The 17,111-nt window shown below is 41.1% G+C and overlaps 1 protein-coding gene across 9 annotated transcripts in view; it reads left to right on the plus strand.

Annotated features, from left to right (window-relative positions):
* Positions 1–13,881, plus strand: part of diaph2 (diaphanous-related formin 2) — a 551,295-nt gene extending 537,414 nt beyond the window's left edge. For 8 of the 9 annotated variants that reach the window (XR_013818231.1, XR_013818232.1, XM_079839689.1 and 5 more), the window contains one exon: positions 10,962–13,881. Coding sequence is in view for 7 of the 9 variants with exons in the window: in XM_079839689.1 (XP_079695815.1) it covers positions 10,962–11,026 (65 nt within the window). In the remaining 2 variants the exon portion in view is untranslated. Of the gene's footprint in view, positions 1–8,413; positions 8,436–10,961 lie in introns of all 9 variants that reach the window. The other variant, XM_079839686.1, reaches the window with a different exon arrangement.
* Positions 13,882–17,111: the final 3,230 nt, after the last annotated feature.

Below are 17,111 nucleotides of genomic sequence, written 5' to 3' on the forward strand. Positions count from 1 at the left end.
CGCTCCCCCGAGGGGCCGGTAAGGACCAGGTTCAGGTGTCTTCGCTTGCTCGCCACTCCACTCCACGGACTGGATACGTGCGATATTTCCTCAGGTGAGTTCCCCGAGAGCCCTGAGCTCCTCCAGCACTGTCGACGCCGACATCAGTTCAGTCTGCCCTCTCGAGCCCAGACCCTCATGTCCGGCCAGGTGCCCCATGTGCATGGTTCCCTCTGGCGACCCCCACATGTGTATTTCACCGTAAGTCTCCGCAGTGAGCGGGTTTCTTCCCTTGGCGTGTCCCCGCCACCCCTAGGGTTAAAAATCCACCTTCGGCTGGTACCCTAGAGATCTCCCATATGCAACCCTCTCCGGGTCATATGTGTCTCTTAAGTCCTCCCCACGGGTAGGCATCTTGGCATTCCCTCACTGGGATATGCTTCCCAGTGTACCTTGGTAATCCTGTGTTAAGTGGGAGTCCTTCGTCCGTACTAGTCTTACGACAGGGTACTCACACTTACGCAGGGCACTGGAAGACAGCTGAGTGGCGGGATTATATTGGGACCCCCATTCGTTAGTCACTAACGTTACGTCGTAGTGACTGAACGAAAGGGAACGTCTCGGTTACGGATGTAACCCTCGTTCCCTGAGGAGGGAACGGAGACGTAACGTCCCCTTGCCACATCAGCTGTGTTGCCTGGAACGCAGGAGTTCAGTCTTGGCTCCTCAAGCAGGTAACATAATGCGATATTGCCTCGTACTTCCTTATATACTCACGCAGTGAGGCGGAGCTACGTATGCAAATTCCGCATGCCCCATGGCATTGGCACGCCATTGGGCGTTTTCTCAAAACTCGAAGTTGATAGGCTTCTAAGCGAAACCCCCATTCGTTAGTCACTAACGTTACGTCTCCGTTCCCTCCTCAGGGAACGAGGGTTACATCCGTAACCGAGACGTTATCACTTCCATCCCTCCATTTTCCCATCCTTCCACCTCACCACCCATCACTACTCCATCACTCTCATTTCACATTCTATGACAATCTCACCCACATCTGATTTACTGCACAGCCTCCATCGTGTGTTTACGTATGTATGCGTTGGTGTTTGGTCAACATATATTCAGTGTGATATTTATCATGTGAATTTATAGAGCTCTCCCCCCTCTGTGCTGATGTGACATCAGATTTAATGGACGAGAAGACAGAGGAATGTCTGTTCACTCATGTCCCCTCCGGTCAACATGCCGTTTTCTCACTCACCCATTCCTGATTCATCTAAAACACAATTACATTTGAAAGAAGAAATAGGATTGAAGAATCTATCGATCTATGTCATATCAACACTATCCATCTGTGTTTATCTTACTATCTGGTTCCCCCATCATAGAAGGTTCTCTCTTTTTTGCAACCACACCAGTCATTTTCTCCCTCTATTTGTTTAGTTATCCATCAGTCTATTTACCTTATCATGCTGCCAAACCATCCATTTATGCTTCCATCTGTCTGTCAAACAATATTGTGGTATCTATTTGTCTAACTATCTACTCCGTCTACTCACCCCACTGTCAGTCAAAGCTTCTCCCTAACTATGCCATTTTCTTCAGCTTGAAAATAGCATCAGTCTGGTTAAATTTGTCTTAGCAGACTTCTGATTCATGCGGCCACCTCTATATGCATGCATAATCCCAGCTGATACTTAATTGTTGTTCGTTTTTGCGTGTTATAGATACATGACATTTTCCTTTGTGCATAAAATGTATGTGGAGACATGAGTCGCTGTTCACCCAGCCCTACCTGGACTTCAATAGGAGCCCATCCAAATGCTTATTCCACTGGCAAGCCAGATCTCTGCTGGGTCACTATCAGTCTTGAAGGATCGGTGGTGATTTGAGGCCTAGCACACATGTTCCTAATGGATTAGCCACTCCTGAGTTGAACTTGGGGGGCAATGTTCCCGCCAGAGGCCCCATCTGCACGCCATGTTTAGCCATGATGATAACACAGTGCATCAAGAGCTTCAGTTTTTAAGTCACACTTTATTAATGCTTTACATGCACTTCCAATTTTGATTAAATGTAAAAAAAAAAATAATAATTTCATTAATAGTTTGCTATTAAATAATAGTGGATTATGATGGAGACAATAATTTATTTGTTATATATCTGGAAAAAATGAAGACACCACTTAACATTGAGAAATCAGTGTTAGTGATGTTAGCAGCAGATCCTTTAAGTCCTGTAAGTTGCGGGGAGAGGCCTCCATGGATCAGACTGCACATCCCACAGATGCTCGATTGGATCAACACCTCAAACACGTTATTGTGCTACTCAAACCATTCCAGAACAATTTTTGCTTTGTGGCAGGGCGCATTATCCTGCGGAAAGAGGCCACAGCCACCAGGGAATACCGTTTCCATGAGAGGGTGTTCATGGTCTGCAACAATGCTTAGGCAGGTGGTACGTGTCAAAGTAACATCCACATGGATGGCAGGACCCAAGGTTTCCCAGCAGAACATTGCCCAAAGCATCACACTGCCACACGGCTTGCCTTAGTGCATCCTGGTGCGATCTGTTCCCCAGGTAAGCGACTCACGCACCCAGCCATCCACATGTAAAAGAAAACGTGATTCATCAGACCAGGCCACCTTCTTCCATTGCTCCGTGGTCCAGTTCTGACGCTCGTGTGCCCACTGTTGGCACTTTCGGTGGTGGACAGTGGTCAGCATGCACCCTGACTGGTCTGCGGCTATGCAGCCCCATACGCAACAAACTGCGATGCACTGTGTATTCTGACACCTTTCTATCAGAACCACCATTACATTCTAGAGAAATTTGAGCTACAGTAGCTCGTCTGTTTGATCGGACCACACGGGCCAGCCTTCACTCCCCACATGTATCAATGAGCCATTGCCGCTCATGAACCTGTTGCCGGTTCACCACTGTTCCTTACTTGGACCACTTTTGATAGATACTGACCACTGCAGACCGGGAACACCCCACAAGAACTGCAGTTTTGGAGATGTTCTGACCCAGACGTCTAGCCATCACAATTTGGCCCTTGTCAAACTCGCTCAAATCCTTACACTTGCGCATTTTTCCTGCTTCTAACACATCAACTTTGAGGACAACATGTTCACTTGCTGCCTAATATATGCCACAGACTAACAGGTGCCGTGATGAAGAGATGATCAGTGTTATTCACTTCACCTATCATAATGATATGCCTGATTGGTGTATAGTAAAAAATATTGTTTTTATTTTGAAGTAAAAACTAATTCTAAATAGTCCTTTGGGTCACATAATTTGTGCAGATGGTTCCCAGTGCTGCTGCTGTTTTTGTTGTTGTTGTTTTTATTCAATAATTAATATAATATGTATTAAGATAGAAATATTTGTAGTGGATTTATCTTTTGAACACTTCCTGTGGCTTGCTACGTTTTAATGATAGCAAGGAGTGCTAGGGACATGACAATTCCTCTTAAAACTAAATTAAGATAATATTTCTTAGAAGAACAATGATGCACACATTCGTTCAGTGGTTGAATGGTCCATTAGCCCATTTGAATAGGTGCCGATGACAATACTGTACAACCACTGCTGAACGGAGGTGTGCTGTTGATGTCGCGTTCAGGCACATAGTAATAATAACTCCTCCTGTGATCTTAACATTATGAAAAAGACAATTGTATTTGAAGGATAGAATTTAAAGGAAATGGTAAGATTTGCACGTTTTATTTTTAAAATGTTTTTTTCCAATAAAAATATACCGCATAAACATCCTAAAACATATGTGTACCTTATAAATTTTATTTGTTTAAAACAATTAAAAGTACTATTTGGCCAGTAAATTAGAATGACTCTTCTCTGAAAGCTATTTTATACAATTTTGCTTATATGGATATTTTGATATATTTATTCTAAAACGAGACAAGAATACTAAATGAGTTTTAGCAATGTAATGTGGCTGCACAAATGGCATGTATAGTCCGCTTCTCATATTTTCCTAATGTCTAGTACCATAAACATGGTATCACAAGGATTGGAATATGCATATGGAAATATGCAGATGAGGATGTGCATATTAAAACTAGGTGTAGTAAGCTCCATGTATGGTTATTTCGGGGAGGAGATGGTAAATAATAATAATTAATTACATTTATATAGCGCTTTTCTAGGCACTCACTCAAAGCGCTTTTACATAGAAGGGGGGAATCTCCTCAACCACCACCAATGTGCAGCATCCACCTGGATGATGCGACGGCAGCCATATTGCGCCAGTACGCCCACCACACATCAGCTGATTGGTGGAGAGGAGACTGAGGGATGATACCAATCGTATATATATATATATGGGGATGATTTGGAGGCCATGATGGACAAGGGCCAATGGGCACATTTGTTTTGGCCAGGATGCCGGGGTTACACCCCTACTCTTTATCGAAGGACATCCTGGGATTTTTAATGACCACAGAGAGTCAGGACCTCGGTTTAACGTCTCATCCGAAGGACGGTGCTTGTTACAGTATAGTGTCCCCATCACTATACTGGGGCGTTAGGACCCACACAGACCACGGGGTGAGCACCCCCTGTTGGGTGCTGGAGATCTTCTGCTTACTTGATTTTATAAATTGTGCTCCAGTTGTAAAATCTATGCTTTTGTGCGTACGCACACTGTCAGGATGAAATCAACGGAAAATGTTATACATTAGGCTTAGATTGTGAATCCCACAAAACCAGCAAAGAAATTGGAAAAAGCTAATTTCTGTAGGTTCTGACTTGGCCATGGCTTGTTTAAGGGCTAATAGACACCAATATCTTCTACATAAAATAGTGTACGCCAATCCAAGTGTTTTTTTGTTTGTTTTTTTGGGTAAAAGGATGGAAGGCGAGTTCTCGCATGCAGTGTTTGAGAGCGCAAGCCGTATTTCTGTTACTGCACAAGCACATTCCTGCTTTACTACTGAAGTTTGCCTCTGCATTGCTGCTGAGTTGATGATTAGCACTGTAGATTAGCCCCAGGCTGCGATCTATTGGAAAGTATTTTTCATCTGACGGTTTGATGCATGTGTGTGCCTTTCCTTCTCTGCTCTCTTCTTTTGAGTTTCTTTTTTAGATCTTAAATTCTGCCATCTCTTTTGAAAACCTGTCTTGTCCGTCTTGAGGATCCCAATGAGAAATCTTGGCAAATGTGACCGAAAGCCATTTGATATCCCATCAAACAGGGTCCTACTGCTGTGCCTGTAAAAGGGAAAGAGACTGGGCCTGCCGGCAATGGACGCCAGCCGTAGTTTCTCATCCCTTCCCTTATTTGTCCCGGGTACATCTGTCAGGGCCTTCCTTGCTGAGAGATAAACTAGTGCCTCGCTCTCTCCTCTAAAAATAAGCATTTGTTTATCGACATGTGTAGTGATTTCCAGCTCTCCTGTGCCGTATTGTGTGCCGAGCTGTCAAGAAACATTACTCTAAGGCCTGGCTCTCCTTTCAGCTCTGACCAGCCGAGTGAGTGCAGCCGAGCAGGACAATGCAGAGTGCTGGGGGGCAACAGGCTAGCAAGCCTTCACAGAAATCTGCTAAGATGTTGCCTTTTAACTACGGCTGTGGCCCTCCCTCTGTATTGAGAGCTTGAAACTTTAATGCACTCTTTACGGTAGAAACTGTGGAAAGTGAAGGGCAATGCGGATATCGAATATCTAGGTCACTTAGTCAAGGTAGCGAGTGTCTAAATGGAGCCTGGCTTTGATTGAAAGCCATATTAGATGAAAGGGGAAAAAACTCAGATCCGTGCTGACCAGTTTTGACATATTTTAATTGCTGCCTTACTTCATTATTTTCATTAGTGTGAGTCTTAACAAACTGTCAGATTAGACGTTACACATCTCCCATCTTTGTTTAGAAATGGCTCCCAGAGAGATTTAGGGAGAATGCAGACCAGACCTTCAGCTTATCTGAGCTCTCATCCATCTTAGTTTGATGAGGAAAGCTCATGTTTGCGCTCTCCTTTAGTGGATCTGTGGTGGCTGAGTTTGACAAATGCCCCACGCTTGCTCTAAATATCCGTAATTTCAGCAGATCGTGGCTACTTAAAGCAGGATTTCAGAGTCTTGTCTCACTTGTGTTTCTGGTATCTCTCTTGCTTTAGTTAGGACAGAGAATGCACTTAAGAGCTCACATCTCAATGTGTAAAACGGACCAGGATATCAGCCAGTACTTAAAGGATTAGTTCATCCCAAAATGAAAATTCTGTCAGCATTGTTCAAATCCATGCGATTTACTTCCATTTCACAAAAGGTGACATTTTGAACAATGCGGTTAAAAATGATGCCATAAAGGTATCATTAAAGTGGCCCATATGACTTCTACTATATTCCAAGTCTACAATAGCTTTGTGTGAATAACTGTTAATTTAAGTAAATATTTACTGATAATGATCACGTCTATTGTGCGACAGAATCTGTGAGCTAAACTGGAGAATCAGATTTTTTTTATAAATTGTTCAGATGGGTTTTGTGAACCTGAATCAACCATTTTATTACAAAGATAGCACTCAAGGATCTTCTCTCATGGACATGCCAAGGTTGTCAAGATTATCAATGAGCATTGATTTAAATTTTCAGTGTTTTCTTCACACAAAGCTTCTGTTTTATTTCAGAAGAGGACATATAGTGTGCAAATTTTATGAACCATATTTGTGCTTTTTTTCTGTCGTGTTAGAGACTGACAATCCCTGTCCTTATTTACTTTCATTATATATGAAAAAGCTAAATACTCTTCAGAAAGAACGTCATAAGGGTTTGGTCTTTCTGTTCTGAGCGAACTATTTCTTCAAGCTTCTTTTGTATTTATCAATGTTACTTGGTAGTTGGACATTAGTAGCTTTTCAAACGGTTGCTCACTCTTGCTCTCCAAAGTATACAGCGGGATTTTGTGTCAAATAATTATTCTTTCCTGTTATATCCTGCATTTGTATTTTCTCATTGATATTATTAATGCCCAGAGTCCTGCATTGGATTAAGATGCAGCTGCTTTTTTTAAACGCACTATTTTAACATAGCTTGGTGTGACAAACAACTTCAAATTAGACCCGGTTATGTGGTATGTATGCATGATATTTATTTGACTGATTATTTAGAGGTTTGTAAATCAAGTTTCATCCAGATGATTTGAAACAAATCCATATGTTCTACATCACCTTTTTTTACTTTCAAAAAAATATGCCCACTTATGTTTTAGTTTTTACCTTCTTGACACAAAACAAGGTTGCAAGGCTTTAAAGCACACTTTTTAGCTGTCTTTGACCTCTTTGACTATTCTCTACTGCTGCAGCTGAAGTAACCTTACCAACTGACTCCTCTGCCTCAAACCAATTACTCTCAGCTTTGTAGGAAACCTTGTTTAGCGCAACTGTGGGTTTTACTCTCCTAGCCCCATAACTTATAGCTGAAGAACCCCCCACCCCCCACCCTCTTCATCACATCCTCTTTATATTTCCTGTTTCTGGTGCTCCATTACCCATGGAGCTTGAGTCTGGCTAAGGCATGCTGAAGATGAGAAGAGCAGATAGCTGCTACTGCTGCAGTGCACACTCTCTGTCTCTCTCTCTTTCTCTGCCTCACCTCCCTCTATGGCCCACAAGCGGTAAACATTGTGTGTTGACATATGGCCCTCACAGATTTAATCACCTTTATTACATTTTGTCGCTGAAAAAATATGAAGCGATACAAGTTTGCACTTTGTGCCTGTGTGCGTGTGTGTTTTTTCTTGGCGTGAAGGTCTATCCAAAACAACAGATGCATAACCAAAAAGTGTTTATTTGAAAATATTTGCCTCTGCACATTTAATATTTATTGCATACATATTGAATATTTGAATTGCATCAAACATGTAAATTATTCACTCTCGTAATTACCTGTGTTTATTCACATAGTTACTACTCGATTGTTGATTGAAGCTTATTTGTTATTCATGGAGCAAACCTGGTGCCAAAGGACTCTCCTGATGATGTAACGTCATGTAATTACAGGCAGATGACAGTAATGCAAAATCCATTATGTCGTTTAATCTCTTTAGAAGAATGCACAAGGGGCCATCTGGGGCCTATCACTCAATCATACAGTGAAAGTGTCGGATAGGCGTTCAAGCCTGTGACTCCTCCGTCCTTTGTGAGTGTTTGTGTGCTTACTTGCTTTTTAGTAATGTGCTTTTCTCCAATCTAAGACCCTAGGCTAATCCCATGATCCTCCTCTGCAACGCATTATGACGTTTTGCTCACGTTTGATTCCCCCATCCCCATCAATAATCTCTAAATATAGAGAGACAATAGCATAATTTAATTAGGTCCTGGAATACTGGAATACTCTAGTGTTAAACCGAATGTTCTTTTTTTTCATCAATCTTTTTCACTCCCATCTTTTTTCTTTGTGCATCCAACCTAAAGACGCTGCCTCCGGGAAAAGCAGGTAAAAAAGCCATCAAACCCAAAAGCACTTGACAGATTTGTGATCAGTGGCACAGTTTCCTGAAATTGTCTAGTGGTGTATTTTTATTGTGGAAGTGAATGCTCATCCTTCAGAGAATAGCTTCATTATGTGTGCCCCAATAGAAATTGCTGCTGGTTGGTGTGATTGTTGCTGTAGATTGGGTATTTTAGACTGAAGCGTCTGTGATCAGAAACTTAGAGAGCTTTTCAGCCCAAATTAAGAGAAGTTGAAAGGTCTGTTTTGTTGGTTGGTTTGTCTTTTCTACCCATTTGGTTGAAACTTTTTTCTCCCACCTAAATCTCATCTTCAATCTGTTGAGTTCAAGCAATTATCTCAAGTATTGGTCTCTAGACGTTATTTTCCCTGTCTTGCCAAATGCTCCAAACCTTCCTATGTTTCACTCTCAAATAAGCAATGATACTTTAATCCATTTTCAATTTGGACCACAAACTTGAGGAAGTGCCGCTAGTCCTCCCAGATCCCGAAAAGACAAAATAGGCATCTTGGAAGCAATTGGCAAAACAATAGCAGTGTTTGGACTAGGCCTTTGTTTACCATCTCTTCTGTCATCCACTCCCTCGTTGTCAATGTGTGTGGTTCTTCTGTTTAATATTGTTTTCCCCCCTTCTTCATCCTACATTGTGGATACATTCCACATCAAGCGTATAGTCATGACATAAGGAACCATATTATCCAAACAGTCCTTTTGAATGGTGGTTTGAATGGTGACTCAACAAATAAGGACTTTTTTTCTGCTGACACAGCCAGGCTATTAGTTCAGATGTTTGCCCTGCTAAATGTTTTTATTATTATTATTCTTAGCAGTAGACCGTGCTGATTGTTGATCCCTGCTGAATAGACCTCATTGTAGAAATTGTAAATAAAAAAATCCTCTGACAAGTTCTAGAAAGTTCTTTGTTTTTATCACTGCTGTCAATGTGCAATGGCCATTCAGTTCAGAGAGAAAGAGAGTGGAGGCCTTCAGGCGCTTGGCTTTTTGAAGTGGAAGTGGATGAAAGACTCAGCCGTCATTTCAACTCATATTGTGGTTTCCATGCAGAGTTCAAAGTTCAGTGTCCTCAACTTCCACCAATGCCAGAGGAAGTTCTCCTGCAGAGAAATGTGGATTTCCTCTCTCCATTTGTTCTCTTAGTTTTTCATTTATCTTTTCCTCCCTCTACCTTAACCACATCTCTTCCATCTCTTTGTATTACCCTCTTGTTATTAGCATTGTCCCTCCCCTGTGGTGAGTATCCTTGTTAGGACAGATTTATACGTCTACTGAAGCTTGAATTAAAAGGCTCTAGGCAAACTCAAAAAGGGGATTTGTTAGCACAAAGCACAGGCTCTTATAATCTACCAACACTGAGATTTTAACTGCACTGTAACGGTAGTAATAAAAAAACAACTTGGTCACTGTGACTTGTTTTATTTCACCTTTGTCCTGTTGCAAAAAAAAATAAAAAATCTTTGCCCAGACAAAGCCATAAAACAGCCTTTTCAAAATGATTTCTAGCTTGTTTTCTCATTGGCCCCCGCCACTGACCTTGGCAAACGAGCTGGACTTCAATTTTGTTTGAAGTATGAATCCACCTTTACTGTGGTGCCCACTTGCTCCTAACTCATTACCTGACATGATGAATGGGGCCTGTTCCATAAAACTATGCCCAGCCCATGGTGGCATGGACACCTGGCACTGAGTAATGGCAGTTGCACGGGCAGACCTGCCAGGGTAGGTAGGAAAGGTGTGGCGGCTTAAGCATGGAGTTGGCTCTCGAATCTGCAGGGGAAAGAGGAAGGTTGTCCACTCCACCTGCCACATGGCCCCCACCCAGCCCCTCTCTACACCATGTTTGAGGAGCGCCTTTGTGTGATCCCATAATGGGCTGGCCTTGGTTGCCAAGTTCAGCTAGAACATTTAGTACTTGCCTCTATCATATCCCTACTAGCCTAGTTAAAAATATATATATATATTTAACTGAGAATGTTTGAACATTAAAGGGATAGTTCACCCAAAAAAGAAAATTCTGTTGTCAGTTACTCATCCTTTTTCCAAACCTGTAATATGGGGAAATTTGAGGTCTGACAAAACTGGACCCCATTTTTTGGTATGGACAAGGTTCGAAGGTCATTTTTGAGTGAACCGTGCCTTAAAATGCCACCCAAAGCTGTGGGTGTTTAGATAAGTATGTGCACCTGTGTATGCACTGTTTTGTACTTGTGTATGGGTTTCATCAAGTGCATCTTCTCCAGGCTGTGTTGTTATAGGTGAAGGATCTCTCAAGCATGAGACTGGATCAGGAGCTCAATTGTGAATCAAATACCTGATTCCAGACCATCTTATATTGCTTTCTTCTTAATCAGTTTGCTTTTGTTGTGTCTGATATTGTAGCCCGTCTTCTTTTTAACTATTAACTGCACTCCTGTTTCTCCCCTGCGTACATGTTTCTATCTCTTACTGTTGTGAATACACCTGACCCTCTTCCTTGTTCTCTCTTTATACAGACAACCGTCGCATTGGATTGGAAAGATCTCGTTCGCGCCACAACGCAAACCCTATGGTCCGATGATCACTTGCCGGCTAAGGACGTTTGCCAAGTGCCAAAGACCCAAGAGTGGGGACAACGCTGAGGAGGGCTGAACAGGGATGGAAAGCATACATGCACACGCACATGCATACAGAACGCAGAACAAACCTCAAGATGTGCTCCACAGCTCCAGACACGGCATCGCAGGATCACATGACACTTATTTCTCTCCAAAGCCTTATATAATACATGCTCTTGGTGTATTGGGCCTGTTCAATTTGGCTGTGTTTGCTGTTTTCATGATTACGCCTGTTCTGTTTATATCTCTTGATGCTAACTCCCCTGATCTATCTCACGTCCACCTCGCTATTTGCAAACAATCAATGATTGGCTACGGTTTGATCTCTCCCTTTTTAAATTTCTGACGCACAAAACATGCTCTTGTTGACAAAAGGCCAAAAGCACCAGAAAGGGCTGTGTGGTTCTGTATACATATCAGCAAAGGGACTTTATTTGCTGTGTTGATTGAACAAAACCTTGACTTGACTGATTCTGCCAGCCCCTTTTCTTTTTCTTGACAGATAACATTTAGATTCCCAGTCTGTAATACCCACCATCATTCGGATATAATCTCTGATCACCCGCTCTTTTCATACATTGCAAATCCCATGTATGCATGAAAAAGCTGCTGATATTAGCTTCAGTGCTACCATGTGTACACATTTGTGCTGTTTAAGAGCTGCCAGTGCCACAAGGTACCTGAGGTGGATGAAAGATATTGCTCTTTATCTACGGTAAACACTTCAAACATTCATAGATGTTTCTCTTGCGGAGTCAAAGGTTTTATTAAGTGAATCTGCAGGTATGTAAAGCAAACACGAATCAAAGAGATGCCATTCATTTCAGTTTTCAAACATGTCACAGGTTTTCTTCGTGATTTCTTTCTAAGTCACTGTGCTTTTAGCTTTTAGCCCTCTTGTAGAAGAGTATTTTAGTGAACTGTAGCTTAGTTTTTTTTTTTTTTTAAAGATCCAGTGGTCATCTCTAAGAGCTCTCCCTTACTGACCTACTGCATTTACCTCGCCATCTAAGCTCGATCTGATGTTTGAATGCTGTCCAAAACAGAAGGAGTATTTATCAGATTTAGCACTCAAAGTTCATCTTTTACAATTTGTAAAATATGTATTTATTCACAGTTTGCCAGATTTTGCCCGAAGCCTTTGATATGTGAACATTAACCCGATTTTCCTGTGAGGAGTTCTCTTGGATATGAGGATGTAGAGCTGTAGACAGTGACAGTGAGGTGATGCTCACAACATGGTGGCTGTCTTCATGTGAAAACCATTAGTGAAATCTCTCCACCATCTCCCCTCATTGTAGCTTGTTGAGTAGTCTTTTTCCATAATGTTTTCTGCCCCCCATGTCCATAACACCGCAGGCAACGGTATGTAAAACAGTATCTTATGGGTGACTGGAGTCATACTGACTCATATACTGGTACATGCCACACAGAAATCATTGCTTTTGTAAATGAAGGCAACGTGTGGAATTTGCACACTCAATGCAAGTGTGGTGCAGAGCATCTTATCTTAGTCAAGCTTTCTCCTAACACTGTTTGTCATACACTCTCTCAAGAGAGAGAGAGGAAAGGTCGAGATTTTACGAATCGCAATCCATTGATTTGCTTTTCTAATTAAAACTGCCCTTTGAATGGTTTCCAACACCACACAACAGAAGCTGCACTCGGTTCTCATGACTCTCACTGTCAGTTATTTTAAACTCATGTTAATGGTAATTACAGCATCTACACACTGTCAGTGCAGACACCTCCAACATAGCTACATTGTTATTTCCCAGTCAGACTCAGAATAATGGGCAAAACCATTCTTTTTTAGAAATCGATTTTGATAAATGTGCCAAACTTTCATGATGTAAAAGTTACTTTACTGAGATTTGATCCTATGATTATGAAAGATGACTTTGTTCACATCACACTAATATTTTCTGTACGATGACAGTAAAGTGTTGAATCACTTATACAAGATCGAAACTATCAGCAATGCAGCCATTCAGTTAGGGCTTAGGGATGTCATAATTTTACAACGCTAATGTCAGATGAAAATTGTGTAATTTATAGTTTTTTTGTTTTTTTTTGTCTCTTTCCTAAGAAAACGACGTTTTATACCGGTGATCTTCCCCTCCATCTGTGATATTGGTGTTAAACTTGTGCTTTACTATAGGCTAATATATATGTGTCATGTGTATTTGATAGAGAATATATCTTAACGCAGGTTAGAGTCTGCAAGTGACTGACAGTGTAACATTTTAAGTCAGATCCAATACTTTAATTGGATGTTAGGCAGAGACCAGAAAGAAGCAAGAAAATATGAGGTTACTAGTGCCAATTTGGGTCCTCTGCTGTCTCATTTATCCACATTTGTTCGATATTCTCATTTCAGACTGTATGATGGTGCACTTTAACTTGTTAAATATAGACCTGGAGCAATCTTTTAATTTGTGATTTCTTTGCATATCATTGCCAAAATAGACTGCTTGCATGTGTGGTAACCATTCCTGACAAGTGATTCAATCTTCGTTCCCTCAGAAGTCTCCCCCAGTTCTCTCTTATTCCCGCTTATTGTAATTGGCACTTGGAACAAGATCAAAGTTAAATGGGTAAGAAAAACTGCAACTGTCTCAGGACATCTTTTAGGTATTATGAAGACTCCATATCCCTGCCGCCTTTTTTTCCTTGACATTGTTTTATTGTCTTATAAGCAATTTATATTTGTAACATCTTTAAGTTTATTTTTATCTGTGGAAAAAAAGATGAAAATGGTTATGTACACTGTACCCAAGTATGTAACAGAAAATCATACTAAATAATAACCACTTTCAAAAAAACAAACAAAAAAAAGAATCAAGTGTCTCTTTTTTGAGTGTTATTTCCATAATGAGTTATGAATTATGTCTTCTTTTGATGCAGACTCCTAACCAGCCCTTAAAACACTAAACACCTTCTCCTCCATGGAATGGTCTGAATGGCTTTGACCTAACTGAACTCACCACGGCAAACATCAGGACATTCAGTCAGTCAGAGGATTTCAGTAGGCTATTGTAGAGGAGAGTAGGCAACTTGCAGTCAGGTGAGGAATCAATGAAGAGCAATTTTCACTCCTCGTAGTGGAATAGAAACATACCTAAGCAAGCAGTGGGTATTCTTAATTGCCAGTGAAGTGCATGCATTGAAATACAGCTACTTTAACATAAAGATTCATATTAAACTGTAATGCAATGTACCTATCCATCTATAACATCTGTTTCCATCCATTTTTAGCTATAGAATAAATTATTTTAAAGATATGATTAAAATCATATATTCTTACAGCGATCATACTGCCAGAGTGTAGGTCGTTCGCACATTATTCATATACATAAAAATGATAGAGTTACTACACTAACATTTTAGTCTATTAACTCTGGTGCATGGCTCTGAAAACTGTAATCGCCGTCACAATGAGTTTGACATTTCATCAATAATTGATTCTGTGCAGAACTTGTTCATTGTGCTAGATATATCCGCCCACAGTGAAATCTCATTGGTATAAAATGTATAAAAGTACATACTGTGTATTAAACATTCAATATGTTGTGACTGGCTGATCACAATGTGCTGAATATGCTGAATATTAATTTTCTCCTGTTGTAAATATTAATGCTATTCACAGGTATAGACTAGAGACTGATCTGTGGTTACAAATAACATTAGAAATACCTGTAAAAACCACAAGCTCTGCTTTACCTCTGTTATAATTCAACGGTACTTTGATGCAAATTACACTCAAGACACAAACAGGAACTGGTTTTATTTTCTTTTTGTCATATGAATAGCATTTATTCAGTTACAGAATTGATGGGTTGTGCAAAGTAAAACTACTGTCAGACGGAGATAACAGCACTGTGTCGTTTGTTTGAAGTTCTCTATTGTATTGTTTGCTCTCTGTCTTTCCTTCTCTTCACAGTAAGCACACCCATGTTATTTTGCTGCTTGAATCCGACTGAATTATGCTGAAAATCATCGTTTACAAAGCTAAATATAAACTGCTTTACAATATGCTGCATTACTTTCATTGTTCTTTTGACGGCTGACATTTGGTTTCACTGTGGTTAGAGATGGAGAAGGCAATGATGCCTCTTTGTTATTTCTCCATCTCCCTGTCACCACCCTACCCTCACTGTCTCTCTGTCAGTCTGTCTCTTTGAGAATAGAAAGACACTTTCTTTATTTTTCTGAACTGAGTGTATCTCTGGCCTTGTTCAGAGTGTACGGCTGCCACTGGGAAGCCGTCCGCTGGGTACCACTAAAATGGAATGGTTGAAATGTTCCTGTCCCTGCCTCTCTCTTGCTGTCGTTTCTACCCTGCAGCCCCCTGAGTGTGTGGCTCGTGTGCAGGCATGCATGCGTACTTCTGTCCGTTCATCTTTGCATCTGTGCATTTGCAGGGAGATACGTTAGGACACGGCCACGCTCTTACTGGCAGACCAGGCCCTGCGTATTTTGTTTGTTAGAGTAAGTGATCACGGACGCTTCTGCTCTGTGTCTGCTCGCTTAATCACTGACACAGATGGAGGCTTTAAACATATATATAGGATGCAATGGCCAACAAGTGATCTGGCTCAGTAGTGTTTTCTGTTTTGAGCACTGATGCATTTGTAGTGAGCCGGTCACTGAAGAGAGGCTTATTTTACAAGAGGCTTGTTTTGTGCAGACGTCGGGCTCATTTCTCAGTTTCCTCTGCCTTGAAAGCTCATTAGATGCCAGGGCCCTGTAGAAGTCAAATTATCAGTTGTCGTCTTGTGTTTTCTGGCACAAATGCAAATTTGCTAATTCCTCGAGGTGAAGGATGAATGCCTAACCTGAAGTATGGAAGGCTTTGTGTATGTGTGTGTTCTGTGTTGAAAGAGAGGGCTATGGATTGGAATCATGGAAGATAATGAGAGCATGGGCTGATTATTTTTTATTTATTTTATTTTGTGAGTGTGTGTGTGTGTATAATATATTATACTTATTATTTTGCGCTCGCAAAAGTAGCCCTGACAGAGATCTGAAAGATGAACCGAGACCACACACACATACACACACTTCATTTGTTTTTGCTCTCACGCCGTGCTCCATTTCTCTGTAAACCCAGGGCGTGTGTACAGCCACCCACACCAATTTACATTCTGATGGATTGGCCTTCAACGGGAATACAACATAATAATGATGTATTTTGCATCCTGAAGTACGGAAACTAAGATGAAATACAGAGTTGGGTGTCTGTGCCCATTCTGTCTGCCACTGCTCTCAACTTTTTTAGTGTATGTGTGTGTGTGTGTGTGTGTGTGTGTGTGTGTGTGTGTGTGTGTGTGTGTGTGTGTGTGTGTGTGTGTGTGTGTGTGTGTGTGTGTGTGTGTGTGTGTGTGTGTGTGTGTGTGTGTGTGTGTGTGTGTGTGTGTGTGTGTGTGTGTGTGTGTGTGTGTGTGTGTGTGTGTGTGTGTGTGTGTGTGTGTGTGTGTGTGTGTGTGTGTGTGTGTGTGTGTGTGTGTGTGTGTGTTCATTTTTATGAATCGCTGCAGTGCACCATGTTGGCTTGCAGCACAAGTGTTCCAGATCTGAATCGTTTCATAATCATATTGCTGACACATCAATCTCCCCAGCAAGCGTCTGTCTGTCTATCATTGTGTGTGTCTGTGTGGTAGTCTTGAGTGCTCTAGCCCATTTTTGTGCTCTGCACTGTACACATTTTTGAAATTGTTGAGAAACGTTAAAAAACAGAAAATACATATTTTGGGGTGTGGTTTCTCAAAAGTCTTAGTAATTGTCTTCAGTAATACTACTTTGTTTTTTATATTTTTGTCAGGGCAATGTTCTATCTCTCTCTTCAAGAGATTGCAAGATCATGAATAACTGTAAATATGAAGTATATTCGTAAATCCTCCGGTGGATGGTCTATTTTTTCTTTGTTCGTACATCACTTAATCCTTACATTAATGTCTTTGTCAAACCTAATCAATTAGCACATACCTTTTTGAACATACAATCATCAGCAATACATCCACTGCCATAAGTCATGCTTTGTTCTCT

The sequence above is a fragment of the Gobio gobio genome (assembly GCF_949357685.1).
Source record: "Gobio gobio genome assembly, chromosome: 16".
Lineage (NCBI taxonomy): Eukaryota > Metazoa > Chordata > Actinopteri > Cypriniformes > Gobionidae > Gobio > Gobio gobio.